The sequence below is a fragment of the Populus euphratica genome, unplaced genomic scaffold (genome assembly GCF_000495115.2).
Source record: "Populus euphratica unplaced genomic scaffold, PopEup_1.0 scaffold134.1, whole genome shotgun sequence".
NCBI classification, from domain to species: domain Eukaryota; kingdom Viridiplantae; phylum Streptophyta; class Magnoliopsida; order Malpighiales; family Salicaceae; genus Populus; species Populus euphratica.
In genome coordinates, this window is record NW_011500021.1 from 62,721 (window position 1) to 75,962 (window position 13,242).

Here is a 13,242-nt window from a genome sequence, read left to right on the forward strand (position 1 = left end):
TTTAAAGCCACCACAAGTGGTTTCTCCCACCAACAACAAGAACTCTAAACTTAAAGACTCTCTTAAATTAAAATAATACTAGGTATAGAATAGATAATCTTCTAGAAATCATTTCATGTTTCAACTCACACACAAGTATGTTATTACTGATAAACCTCGAGTTGACAAGTTTTTTCTTGTAATCTGACTCTTGAAAGTAATCACTCAACCACCGAGACGGCGTGCAAAAATGTATTCGTGGGAAAAAAAAAAAAAGAACAAAAAGGAGAAAATTAACCTCACTCCCATGTATTCTTTCCTTTACGTGGTCACTAATTCCTTTTCTATTTATAATTTGTCCAGTGTTTTCATGACAAGACAAATGACACCTTCGTTTTTGCTCAATAGGATTTCCATGAGATCTATACACATTACATTGTAAGAATCCAAAGAAGCTGAGAAGAGTGCTTAATTAAAAGGATAAAAAAGAGAGAAAATAAGAAACGACAACAAAGAGTTTTTCTGGTCATAGAACCTGAATGTCTAGCTTGGTTTGTTGGATTGATGGGTGGTGTGAAATTTCACCAACTCCTACTTCCATCTCTTCAGCTCGATAAGTTGAGTGAACACCATATAGAACATAAAACAAGGTTATAAAGAATGCCCATATACCAAACCTTTGGAAGGACATGGCCTTCAGTGTGGTCATGAGGAAGACATTGAGGAATATTGATGTTACGGCCGGCCATGGCATGAATGGCACTGACCACTCTTCATTAGGTTGGCAAACGGAAGGCACCATGTATTGAAAGAAAGCTGTGATTGCAATCATGAATCCACCAAGTACTGGTAAAGCCCACCATCGCTCGTCAAGTTTCCAGGACATAGAGAAGCCAATTGTAGTAGAAGAGAGAAGGACAAGGAACAAGAGGGTTTGTGAAGGAGGGTTGTGGCTAATGACAACATACCGACGATAGATGAGAGCATTAGCCACCATGTAGAACACCAAGAGTGTGCTGATGGAGATCATTTCAAGAATTATGCTGAGTTCGGTAAAGAGTGCAATTGAAGCTGTGCAAAGACCTAGAATATCATGAAAACAGTACAGAATATTCAGTATACTATTGGATCCCTGATCTTTCCCTTTTCTTAATTTCGTTGGATTAGCCTACGTTTTTTTCTCTATATGAATATAGCCTAGTTAAAATAGGGAGAGATACAGATGAAGAAGATTTATGAATTAAGAAAGTGGATTGGATCGACTTCAAGTCTGATTAAAATGGGAATATTTCACTCTTTAGTGCTAGCTATGACTCATAGGGGAAGCTAGCAGAAGGAATTACTTACCCAAGAAGAGCGTGGCATTCAAAGGGGTGCCTGTGGAGGGATTCACCTTGGCGAACCAAGAAGGCACAAGCCGGGCCCTTCCAATGACACAAAGGTATCTAGCTTGGCCTAACATTGCAACCAAGAGAGAAGCAACAATTCCCAAACTTGCTCCGGCCCCAACCACATTGCTTGCCCACTTCCACCCGATCTTTTCGAAAGCGACAGAAAATGATGCATCTTTTTCTATCTGCAAATGATTTGGAAGGATACCTAATTATTAGGATATTTATGCACTAAAAGAGGATTATGATGTCTGCAATTTTGACTAAAAACTTCAGTAAGAGATAGATTCATTACCATATTAAAAGGCACCAACAAGCATAAAGATAAGGCCATGAGGCAATATAGTCCGGTGACAATGAGAACAGAACCTAAAATGCCCACCGGAAGGCTTTTTGCAGGGTTTTGGATCTCTTCTGCCATGGTTGAAACCGAGTCGTAGCCAATATAGCTGAAGTAAACTATAGCTGCTCCATCAAGAACACCCTTGACACCGAAAGGAGCAAGCCCTCCTGGCTCAACCAAGTTCCTGGCACTCCCTTTGGAGAAACCAACAATTATAATGAATCCGAAGAAAATCACATGGAAGACTGTCATAGTAAGGTTCAATATGGAGCTTTTCTTTGTGCTGCAATCCCAAAAAAGAAAAATCCATCACTTTCAAAATCCCACTAACCACTTACTTCGGAAAAAAAATTTCAATCAGTACTATTAGTGATGGTTACAGAACCAATAGAAAAAAAAATAAAACATTACCTATACTAATTGTAACAAAAACAATATAATATTAATCCTGCCTAAAGCCCCTATATATATATATATATATATATATAATGGAAATGATTCATCATTCATATTAATCCAACTCTAAGACATAATTGTCTAGATCCACTAGCAAGTAGATGATAAGCGAAATGGCCACTTAAACCTTTCCGGCGAAAGATCTAGCTAGCGACATAAATTTACAAGCACCATGATTAATATATAAGAACATCAAACACTAGTCGATCACAAATAAATAAATAGATATGAAGCAAACAAAACAAAGGTAATAAGAGATCAAACCTATAGCAAAGACAGAGAGTAAGGAGAAGAATAAGAGCCACAGCTGGAAAATCCAACATATTGTAACCCTCTGCTACTCCATCCACTTCAATTCTCCATGAGCTTGGGTTCTCCCCCACAGCATGGCACAGATATTCTGTGAAACTTCTTGCAACCGCAGCATTCGATAATACATATTCCATTAGTATATTTGCCCCAGCAAAATAACCTATAAACTCTCCTGTGTCATATGAAAAATAAGAACCAAAATGACGTTAATACATTATATATAGATATATATATCGAGAAAAAGAAAGAAACAATTCTAACAACATCATTAAAATCCTAATGCCTGTCTATCAAGATTATTAATGGAGAAAGTAAGAAAGAGTTGTGCTGTGAATTATTGATACCAAAGGTCACTCTAAGATAGCTGAAGGCCCCCCCAGCAACGGGAATCTGAACAGAAAACTCAGTGTAACATAGAGAAGAAAAGAGGGCTGATATTCCAGCAATGATATATGAGATAAAAACTGAAGGGCCAGAGATTTTAAGGGCTACAGGGCCAGTGGTAACAAAAACTCCAACACCAAGCATCCCTCCTATACCAAGAGCTACCAAGTCATACCACTTGAGCTTCCTCATCATGTCTGCACCAGACCTTAGCCTAACTTGGTTAAGCTCCTGGTCAGGAGTCCATGTAGCTAGCATTCTTTTTCTAAGCCTGTGAGGGGTTTGAGAGAGGGACTTGAGATAGTTAGAGAAGGAAATGTTTGTGGGTGTGGATTGAACGGTTGCCATATTGCTAGCGAAAGAAGAAGAGAGTGTTTTTTGGCTTTCCATGAGAATTGCTTGGGGGTGAGGGTTTTAAAATATGAAGCTGAGGGAGGATATAATGCTAGATTCTTTCACTAATGTTGTTGGGGAGCCCAAATTGGTGCCCCTGCTGGCTTTATTGAAAATACCTAGTTGCCCATTGAGATAATGGGAAATGTCCAATATAGCCTTTCACAGCTTTTGAGTGCCCCAAGACCCCAAAGAGGCTGTTCAGCCATGGAAGCATGCAAGAAAAAAAAAGGTAGAAAAAGGCTCAGCCATTTTGAAAATGAGATTGTTAAGAGGAATCACAATGTGATCAGAAGGGCCTAGCTTTGACCTAATCTTTAAGAATTTCCTCATCTGAAACTTTGAAAAGATGTGGCTAAAGATCCCTTCACTGCATACCCATATATACTCTGTTAAAGCAGCTAAAGATCTCTTCACTGCTAGCTCTCAAGAACATTTGGGCTTGATTCCTCAACACAGAATGTCGCAGTTGCAGTGCCTGCCGTTAAAGTCAAACACGTGTGAGTGCAGCGTTGTCCTAGTCTACGATGCATTGATTTTTTCTTTGATTATTTTTACCCATATGCATGATTTTATGATACTTTAAAACAAGAGAGATAATATACTGCTGCTTTTTTATCCTTTCACGGATATTCGAGCTAGGACTCCAGTACTCAAGAACAAAACTCATACAGTTCTTGTAAAAGAAATGATTGTTTAAAATCTCTAAGGTTTGAGTATGATAATGGTTTTCCTTTGATATTTAAAAAATTATACTCGGGTCAGTAGAAATCTGGTGAAAAGACTAAAATATTTGTGCAAATCATATTATTTAAAATCATTTGTTTTATTCTCCATTTATCTCATCTTCTTCTTTCTCTACAAATCGATCAGGAGCGAAAAAAATCAACCATAAATTGATCAAATCCAGCAAGCCCATGCAACAAACACATCTTCTCTGCTAGATTTCTTGTTAAAATCTTTTCTTTTCTTTTCTGGTAGTAACGCATTGTTAGGCATGATGAAACCCTAACCCTAAACATCGATTTATAAAAATTGAGATGTTAAAATTCACACCAACTGCAAAATTGTTTTGTTAAATATTGATTATTTTGTATCCCAAACAAAACCCTTATCAAAATTCCTAAAAAACCCTAAAATTTTTAGATGAACCATCAATCCCAAAGGAAACGCTAAAAAACTTTTTATGTTAAATCATAATGATTTAGAATCCTAAACACTAATCATGATTTGTAAATGAATTTGTATTGTTGTCAAAACTCTAGAAAAAGCTCTAAATATTTTATTTGTAAGTTGTTATTTACTTGATGAATTCAAATCCTAAATTTCTAATAGTTAATCATCTTTGTTTAATCTTTTTCTTAGGTTATATAATGTCAAATTTTGTGATGCATCATGATAGTAACAATTAAGTTTAAGTAAATTATGGCTCTAACTATATATTATACATAGACCTATTGTTTATGTGAAAATAAGTGTTCAATATTAACTTTAAAGGATTTATAATTTAAAATGACATGGACAATGAAGTTTTTTATGATGTGTATATAAACTTCTAACGAACCTCTTTTTCAAACTTCTTTAGATTTATTATGTTAAGCTTTTTTTTTTTCCCTTGTTACTCTCACTAGGCCATGGGGATAATCTAATAAAATGAATTCTTTTATATTTGAAAGTTATTTGATAGAAAATGAAGACATCTATATCATATAGCCAAAGCCTATCTAAAATGAAATGCATTATATCTATCTATTGGAGTTACAACACATCAAATCTCATTATGGTAATCTATAAATTTGATAAAGAAAAGACATATCTCCTTGATTTAAATTGAAATGTTGTTAATCCATAAACATTGTAGGGTTTAAGGTGAGAGGTATAATTTAAATCTAAACGGGCTATATCATGATAAGATACTCCATTGATACAACTTACATTATCTATAATGATCTTCCAACTTTTATCGCTAAAATTAATTTATGTATAAAAAGTAACAATCATTATCTAATCTTTGATTCGTTTAGATTGTTTTATGGCACAATTAACTATACTTAATTTAGTTATCTTAAATCCTACCATGTTTTACTCCATCTAAGTACATATTGATTGCACACAACTTAGTATATATATTGGATCATTCTCATTCTTCTTATCTAAATCTTGAAAATGCATCGGATAAAATGTATACACTTGATGACCATAGTTGTCCTTTTCACATATATCCTCTTGCTTCTTAGTGAATAAGGTTTTATTGGTACAATTAGTTATGACATGACCAAAATCCAAATATCTAAAACACTAAATCCCTTAAATCATATTAGGTAATTTAGTGAGAATACATTTACCCTTTTTCTCTTTAGAAACCCAGGGAATATTAGGATTGGTATTACTAGATAAAACATTTAACAAAGAATTATTATTTTCAAATTGAAACTTCCTAGGGAAATACTAGGGGTCTTAATATTTCATCCATTGACTCTTCATGACCAACTCATTGTCTTACACTGAGATATAAGCTTGGTCAAGGGTAGACATATCTCAGAGTATAACCTCTCTTCTAATATCATTATCAAGCCTTTAAAAAACCTACATAGAGTCATTGCATCATCCTTTTTTACAACACATCTCATCTTATACTCATTGAACTATGCCACATATTCATTAATAAACTTATTTCCTTGCTTAAAGTTGTTTCATTGATTTAAAAGTATTCCTTTATAGGATCAATGTAAGTATTTCTCTTATAATTTCTATTTTATCTCCACATAATTAGTAATGTAGGGTCATGTCTTTTATCTAAATACTCTTTAATACTTTTTCAATAGAGTTAAGCGATTTTACTAAGGTTTATCTTTGTAAACCTAATTACTTTTTAATTCTTAGATAAGTGATATATGTTATGAATCCACCTAGTAAAAATTCATGGATCAAGACAATCATTAAAATCTAGGGCCTATGTTTTGATATGTTTTATGAACCGATCATCAAGGTCATCATAGATATCGTGGTGCTAATGATTATGGCTATGTTATGGTGTTTATTGTGAATTGGCATATGATGATATTGATAGTTATTGTTGGAATGTTTGTTATCATTAGATTGTCTTACTTGAAAAGTCTTTATGGACTTAACTCTTTTGGAAAGGTTAGTGATTTGATTAGAAAGGTCAGTCATTTGAGTGCACATGAGTTGTAATTGCTCTTCCTCTAAGGCAATTGCTAGGAGTTGGATTTATGGTAAGTGTGAACTAAGAGCTAGATACTAAAAGACCACTTTATAAATGTATACAATACTAGTCTAGGACTATGGGTGAAATCACAAATGATTCGTGTAAGTAAAATGCAATACAAAAATAAAGCTAATATTTAGTTATTTATTTGTTTCAAAGATAAATCAATAATAAAATACACTAGAAAGATCACAAGCATGCAATGTTTAACCTCTTAATATAAATGGGTAACCAAACACAATGTCATGATTTTCCACTAATCTCATAAAGCTTTATAATTAATAATTTTCCACTAATCTAAAAAAGCTTTGTAATTAATAAAAGACTATATGTTAAATATAAATGATGAAATAGGCTAATAAGAAAAGATAATATATAAAAATATAAGATGAGTTTTTTTTTTGTAATTTTATTGGCACAAAAGTAATATTAATGATAATTATAAATTACAAGTGCAAAATAAGAGCAGTAAAATTCAACAAGCTGGGAGGTTGAGTGATCTACCACCTTTATTATTTGACAATTATGTCATGTTAGTTGGATCATTGTTGTTGATGTAGGTAGAACCGCTGATGTAGTGTTGTATCGACTTACTTGTTTAGTGATATCATTTTTTTAATCAATATAGAGCAAAAAAATTACAACCAAATAAGAAAATGCTTTAATTATACGACAATAAGATCGTGAACTCCTATGTGTGATCAGGTATGGTTAGAGGTAGAACCTAGTGACATGAATTTGTTGTTATTGGAAGGAACTCGTGGCTACTGTGAATGAAATATCGGGATCATAGTTTTTAAACCTAACCCGCTATAATGATCAAGTCATGGGTCAGATGGGTTGACTTGGGTTGACTCGAGTCAACCCAAAAAAATCTCTCTCTAAAACTACACGACCTCTCTCTCTCTCTTCTAGTTTCTCATGCCTAACCACAGCACCTGCAACTCTCACATCCTCTATTATCTCACATCCATCAGGATGAGTCTTGCATCTATCTTCTCTTCTCTTCGTAAAAAACCTATCCTCTCAAAAGCAAGTAAGCCAAATATCTTATTTAATTTAAGGAGTGAATCACATAAGCTAGAAAGAATCTTCTTAATGCTTTCATGTCTAAATCCATACCTCTTAAGCTGTTGCAATAGCAAGCACATATAGTAAGTCTTTATTTGCTTGTTCAGGTAAATAGCATAAGTTAAGGAAGGGGTATTTATTTCAAGAGATAAATTTTTAGATTTTCTTCTCCAAAGGATTGTTTCCTTGAGATGCTAATAATCGAGGGTAGAGAATCCTTAGCCCAACTTCTTTATCTTAACTACTGATACTGTCAACACACTCTTTAGGTCAGGTCTCAGCCGGGTTTATCCTGATTGACTGGATTTCGAGTCGACCCGTCAGGTTGATCGAGTTTCGTAGGGCCAACTCCCTAGTAGGTTTTTACTTAGACCCGGACCGATCCCAAGCCCGAGTCTACTAGGTTCCAAGTCGACTCACCAGTCTAGTTCGGGTTTTAAAACTATGTTGAGGATTTTTTAGAATGATATACATTGGTGGATTTATAGCATGGTTTTTATGGATGTTGAACTGATTTTTTGGTGTTAATTAATCTGAATTTTTGTGTTGATAGGCTAGGTGATGTGGTTGTATTGACTTTGACTCCTAATTTGCTATATTAGCTGATGACAACTAATGGTATGGTTATGACTATTGTTCTAAATAAGAGTTGGTGGTTAGTTTGTGTCGTTACTAGAGCCTGAACCTAGTGGCATAGGCTTGTTGCTCATGGTGGTTGTTGAAGATCAATTGTCATGAATGATTTACATTAGCAGACATTGAGTTTAATGTCTTAATGATGGTTTTATTAATGATAAAAAGATTGTTTGGGTTATAATAAGTGGTGGTTGAACTAGTTTTTGGTGGTTTTGGATGATGGTTGGTTGATGATGGTTGTTAAGGAAGATGAATAATGTGGCTTGGATTTTGAAGCAAAACTTTATCAAGAACATGTTTGGCTGAGATTTTTTTTTTGTTGTAAATATCAAAAGGCTTTCCACAAATTATAGGCACAAATTATAGGCACAATTAAAAGCTCTTGTTTTAATATCAAAGTTGATGTGAGACAAATAATAATTAAAAAAAACTAACAAAAAAAAGAAGGTAAAAATATATAAAGTATGATTTTTTAAATGTTTGAAAATAATTATTATTGTGCTAGAACCTTGGAAAAAATCTAAGCAATTTCTTCTAAAAAAACGAAAGCACAGGTATTTAACCTTTTAATATGCATGATTTCTCAAATAGAATAAACAAATGATGTGAATAATTATGAACTTAGGTGATCTCTCCTCTCGGAGTTTATATTTCGAATGAAGTGTATCTGCAATTGAAGTCAACAAAACTCACTTGCACTATATATACTATTAGCTCATGCTTGATCATGCCATTCAATATTCTCCTATGTATATTTAATATATCAAGTTTCTCTTTGCATGCACTCATGGGAACTTCCTCCTTCCTCAACCCTAGCTACTTTACAAAGTCACTGAATATTAGCTAGTAATTAGTAATCGGTGGTTTTGAGATTTCTATCTGGAATCCAACCAGTCGGTCCATACAATTAAAAGTTAGCATTTTTTTAAGCATCTCGAATATCTTTTGCCGCGATGTGCTTAGTTATCAGATTTTGGCTTCACACACACACACGCACACACACACACTTGAATATTGTACGCATCCCCCGTGGCTCTATAGGGTATAAACCTTGTAGTAATTGTACCTTTCCTTCTTCGGCTGTGGAGACCATACAAACAACTCTGATTTTATCCCCTCCCTTTTCTTAATTTTCTCTTATTCAGTCTATATATAGAACTGCTTCTATAAAACAAAAAGGAAGAAGAGGTATTTGAGAGAAACTTCACGTAACTTTGTGTAAAAGAAAGCAAAATGGATGGGGATTTGGGAATCACTTGTGGTAGTTGACGCTTAGAGGTGATATTGGTGCAAATTTTATTAAAAGCACAAGTGGGATGCAGGGAGTTTATCTTGCTTCACACACTCTCTCTTTAAAGTCTATCTTTTATCATTAATTATTATTTTTTCTTAGAATCAATATTCTGAAGTCAAAAGCCACATTCCTTGGCGTGAATCAAATTCAAATGTTCTTGGCAACGACCTTCATGGGATTGCATAAAATCCATCTGCATATCCAACTAATTGGTAAGTGGAAGGACCTGTGAATCATTTGATTTCACATCCGTGATTTGAGAGCATATATGAAGAGATTGTTCCCAAAAAAAGAAATTCTTGGGATTTATTGAGTGGCCAAAATGTGCTTTGTGTCACTATGAGAGGCCTGGGTATCTTGCCTCCATTGGGACCATCCATATATAATCCATATGGCACACCGATTGAGAGATGGCATGCTGCTGATCTGGTTTAAAGGCAACTATCCAAATTCAATGCCAATCATGCTCTCGAAGTGTAATAATTCATGAGAGTCATAAAGTGGATATCGTTTGCTATAGATCTAATTTATGGAGGACAGGTTAATTTATGAACCAATTATATTGCTAATTAAAGCACGCCATCACCTTCATGCCTTGTATTGCTAGCAATTCTATAGATGACACCCTCCTTTTTTTCTTTTTTTCTTTGTGATGTATGCTTATGTTGAGTGTGTTTGTGTTGTTAGGCTTTTACTTTTATATTTTTAGTGGTAAATTTCTTCACTAAAAACATACAAAAAACAATAATTTAAACACACAGTACACTCTTTCTTTGATCTGCCTAGTTATAATTAGTTACAAGAAAATTATGTCTCCTTGCAAACCATTGAATTGCCCCCTGGATAAAAACCCATTCAAGATCCAAGTTGCTTCTCCACGTTCCTCTTTCTCTATTTGTGCACATAGATTTTATGCTCATGAATCATTATCATGCCATTGGTTTAACAGGATCTAATATCAAGAAGACATAAGATTAAAAAAAAATTAAAAAAAAAAAAACAGAACACATTTTCATCCTCACCTTCTTCTTCTTCTTCTTCTTCTTTTTTAGACCTATTTTATATTGTTTTGGGGGTTAAAAATATATTTACTTGGTTTCTAGATTTTATTTAAAATGTTTTTTTTTTTATTCAAGAACCTAAAATTTGATTTTTAGTCACTAGAGTGGCTGGTGATTTAAATTGGATGGCCATGCGTCATATTTTTTTTTTTTTTAATTAAACAGATTTGGACAAGTGATGTGTCTTCGTCCAGTTAAAAAAAAAATCATTTGTGGAGGCCAATCCTCCTAGGCCTAACACTTTTACTTTACCCTTCAATTTCCAGTTAAATCTTTATTTACTTTTCCTTACAAATATCTATTTTACTATAACAGAACTAAATAAAAATTAAATTTAAAAATGCCCAAAAACAAAAACTAATTAGACCTAAAGAAACAGATTCCATTTTCGTTTTTTTTATATATATATATAAGTACTAGCTAGCTGACTTGAAATGGAGACAATTGTTTTTCTGAAACTTGTGTGTGCGCACTCTCAGCCATTTATCTTTAAACTAATCAAAGGAACTTCGAGTCATACATTAATCACATTAATTTAAGGTACAATTAACTGAGATTGAGATACATTTGGAGCCATTAAGCCGCGATAATTATAAAGATTATATTGTAATAAGCATATTCACGTGACTAAAATAAGAGGAGAGGGGGTCAAGACTCGAGAGAGAGTGGGATTTCTTTACAAAGCTTTTTGTATGTGATTGGTAGAAAAGTTGCACTGAAGGACACAGGAAGCACTCGGAGCCACTCTAGCAGTACTGTCGACAGAAAAGAAAGAAAGACTTTTGACACGTCTAATTATGCTAATGGAACCTTCACAATTATGGCCATGCATTATGTGAAAAGTGCTTTGTTTTATAATCAGAAAGAGACAATTCACTTAAACAGAGGAGTGGAGATAGCTTGTAAATTAAAGAGTGATCACCCGTGATATATATGAACATGAAGGTATATATATATTGCATGGCTTCTTGTCTTAATTTTAGTATTCTTAATTAATCACCTTAATTATCAATATTAAGGTGATTGATTATGATACTATTCCAAAATAATGTTATTTTTTACATTAGTACATTAAAATTATCTAAAAATAATTAAAATTAATTTTAAAAAAATTAAAAATATTTAAAACTCCGATTAAAATACTACTCCAAACAAAAGGGCTATTTTACTCCTCGGGGACAGCTGCTGCATGCGCCACTATCCTAGATCCCAACGTAAAACACGACATCATATTTATAGTATATATGTTAGCTTACATAAATATATAGGGGAAGAGAGAGATAGAGTTGTGGTCTGTCTTCGACAAAAGTAAATTAATAGGGTAATTAAATTATATATAGTAAGTTAGCAACAACCATCTTCGATTTGATATTATTGCTGTGTGCTATTAGTTGTTTTGTTCATTATTATAATAATGTTTAATAATTGGCTCCTATATTATGTTTATAAATATTTAAAACAACTAGATAATATATGGTTAAATCTTATTGTTATACTTTTGAGATATAAAATAACCAATAAGAATTATAACATACTAGAAATAATTTAATAAATATATTTTTTATTGAATTAATTATAATCTCTTAAACTTGTGTGACATGTATCTATAATATTTTTCAAAATAAAAAAATAAATAAGATAATAATATATATATATAGAGAGAGAAAGATATCATTTCAATAAAATTAATGATACACATTCATACATACATGCACAACTCTCTCTATATATATAGAGAGAGAGTTACGTGAAATACATTTGATATATGTAGTTTTTTAAAATAGTAATGGAAGATTTTTCATTTTAATTAAAAGAATATATCTCACCATAAGCATTTGTGATTTTGCTTTGTTTCAAAAGCAAAATAGACACGTAATTTAATTTTGAATATTAATGAAATATTATTTAGAAATAAGTACAAACAGATGTGCTTTTTTATAATTTAGGAAATGATGGGTCGGAGAGCAAGGGTTTTGTTTTCTTTTTAGGTAATAATTTTGTCATAATTACGCGTGATTAAACTAAATATATATATATATTTATAATTTAGTAAGTTTTGTATAATTAATTAGGAGGGTTTTTTTTTCTTTTTAGGTAATAATTTTGTCATAATTAAGCGCGATTAAACTAAATATATATATTTATAATTTAGTAAGTTTTGTATAATTAATGAGGAGGGGTCCGATAGTCTTAAAAGATTTTCATAAATGCCTTGTAAACAAGCGTTTGAAAGAGTAAACTAAATGGGAATTACATGAAGAATTACTAGAGACATCGTACACTTCCCTTGCTATCAGAGCATGACTACACAAAATCTGGATTTAATTAAAGAAATCAATGGAGCCGGTGGATGATCGGGATTATTTATGGAAGCAGCATATGGATGGATTATTAGAGCATGCAGGCCAACTTTCACACAGATCATGTCACCTCACGCTACTCCACATTATATATATATATAATTTAGTAACTAATTAAGAGCAAATCTTTTTCCCATACCTGCAGGCCTGCTTGCCTTCTCTTTAATGCAAATGGCTTTCGGCCCTTATTTAATCGATTGATCAGACGCCCTTCACAGAGCTCATATTCATTAATTTATTTGTATAGATTAAGGGGAAATGACAAGCATGATCAGTGCAATTTGTTAAGGAAATGATTATAATCTCCATTGGCCGCTCATTCCCTCTGGTGTG

General features: G+C 32.9%; 1 protein-coding gene across 1 annotated transcript; it reads right to left on the reverse strand.

The window, feature by feature from the left end:
• Window positions 1-305: 305 nt before the first annotated feature.
• On the reverse strand, window positions 306-3,315 carry LOC105141878 (cationic amino acid transporter 6, chloroplastic-like). Its single transcript, XM_011049255.1, has 5 exons — window positions 2,826-3,315; window positions 2,434-2,653; window positions 1,666-1,996; window positions 1,327-1,555; window positions 306-1,062 (listed from the first exon to the last, which is right to left on the reverse strand). The coding sequence occupies exons 1-5, from the start codon at window positions 3,253-3,255 to the stop codon at window positions 506-508; spliced, it is 1,767 nt and encodes a 588-aa protein (XP_011047557.1). The 5' UTR covers window positions 3,256-3,315; the 3' UTR covers window positions 306-505.
• Window positions 3,316-13,242: the final 9,927 nt, after the last annotated feature.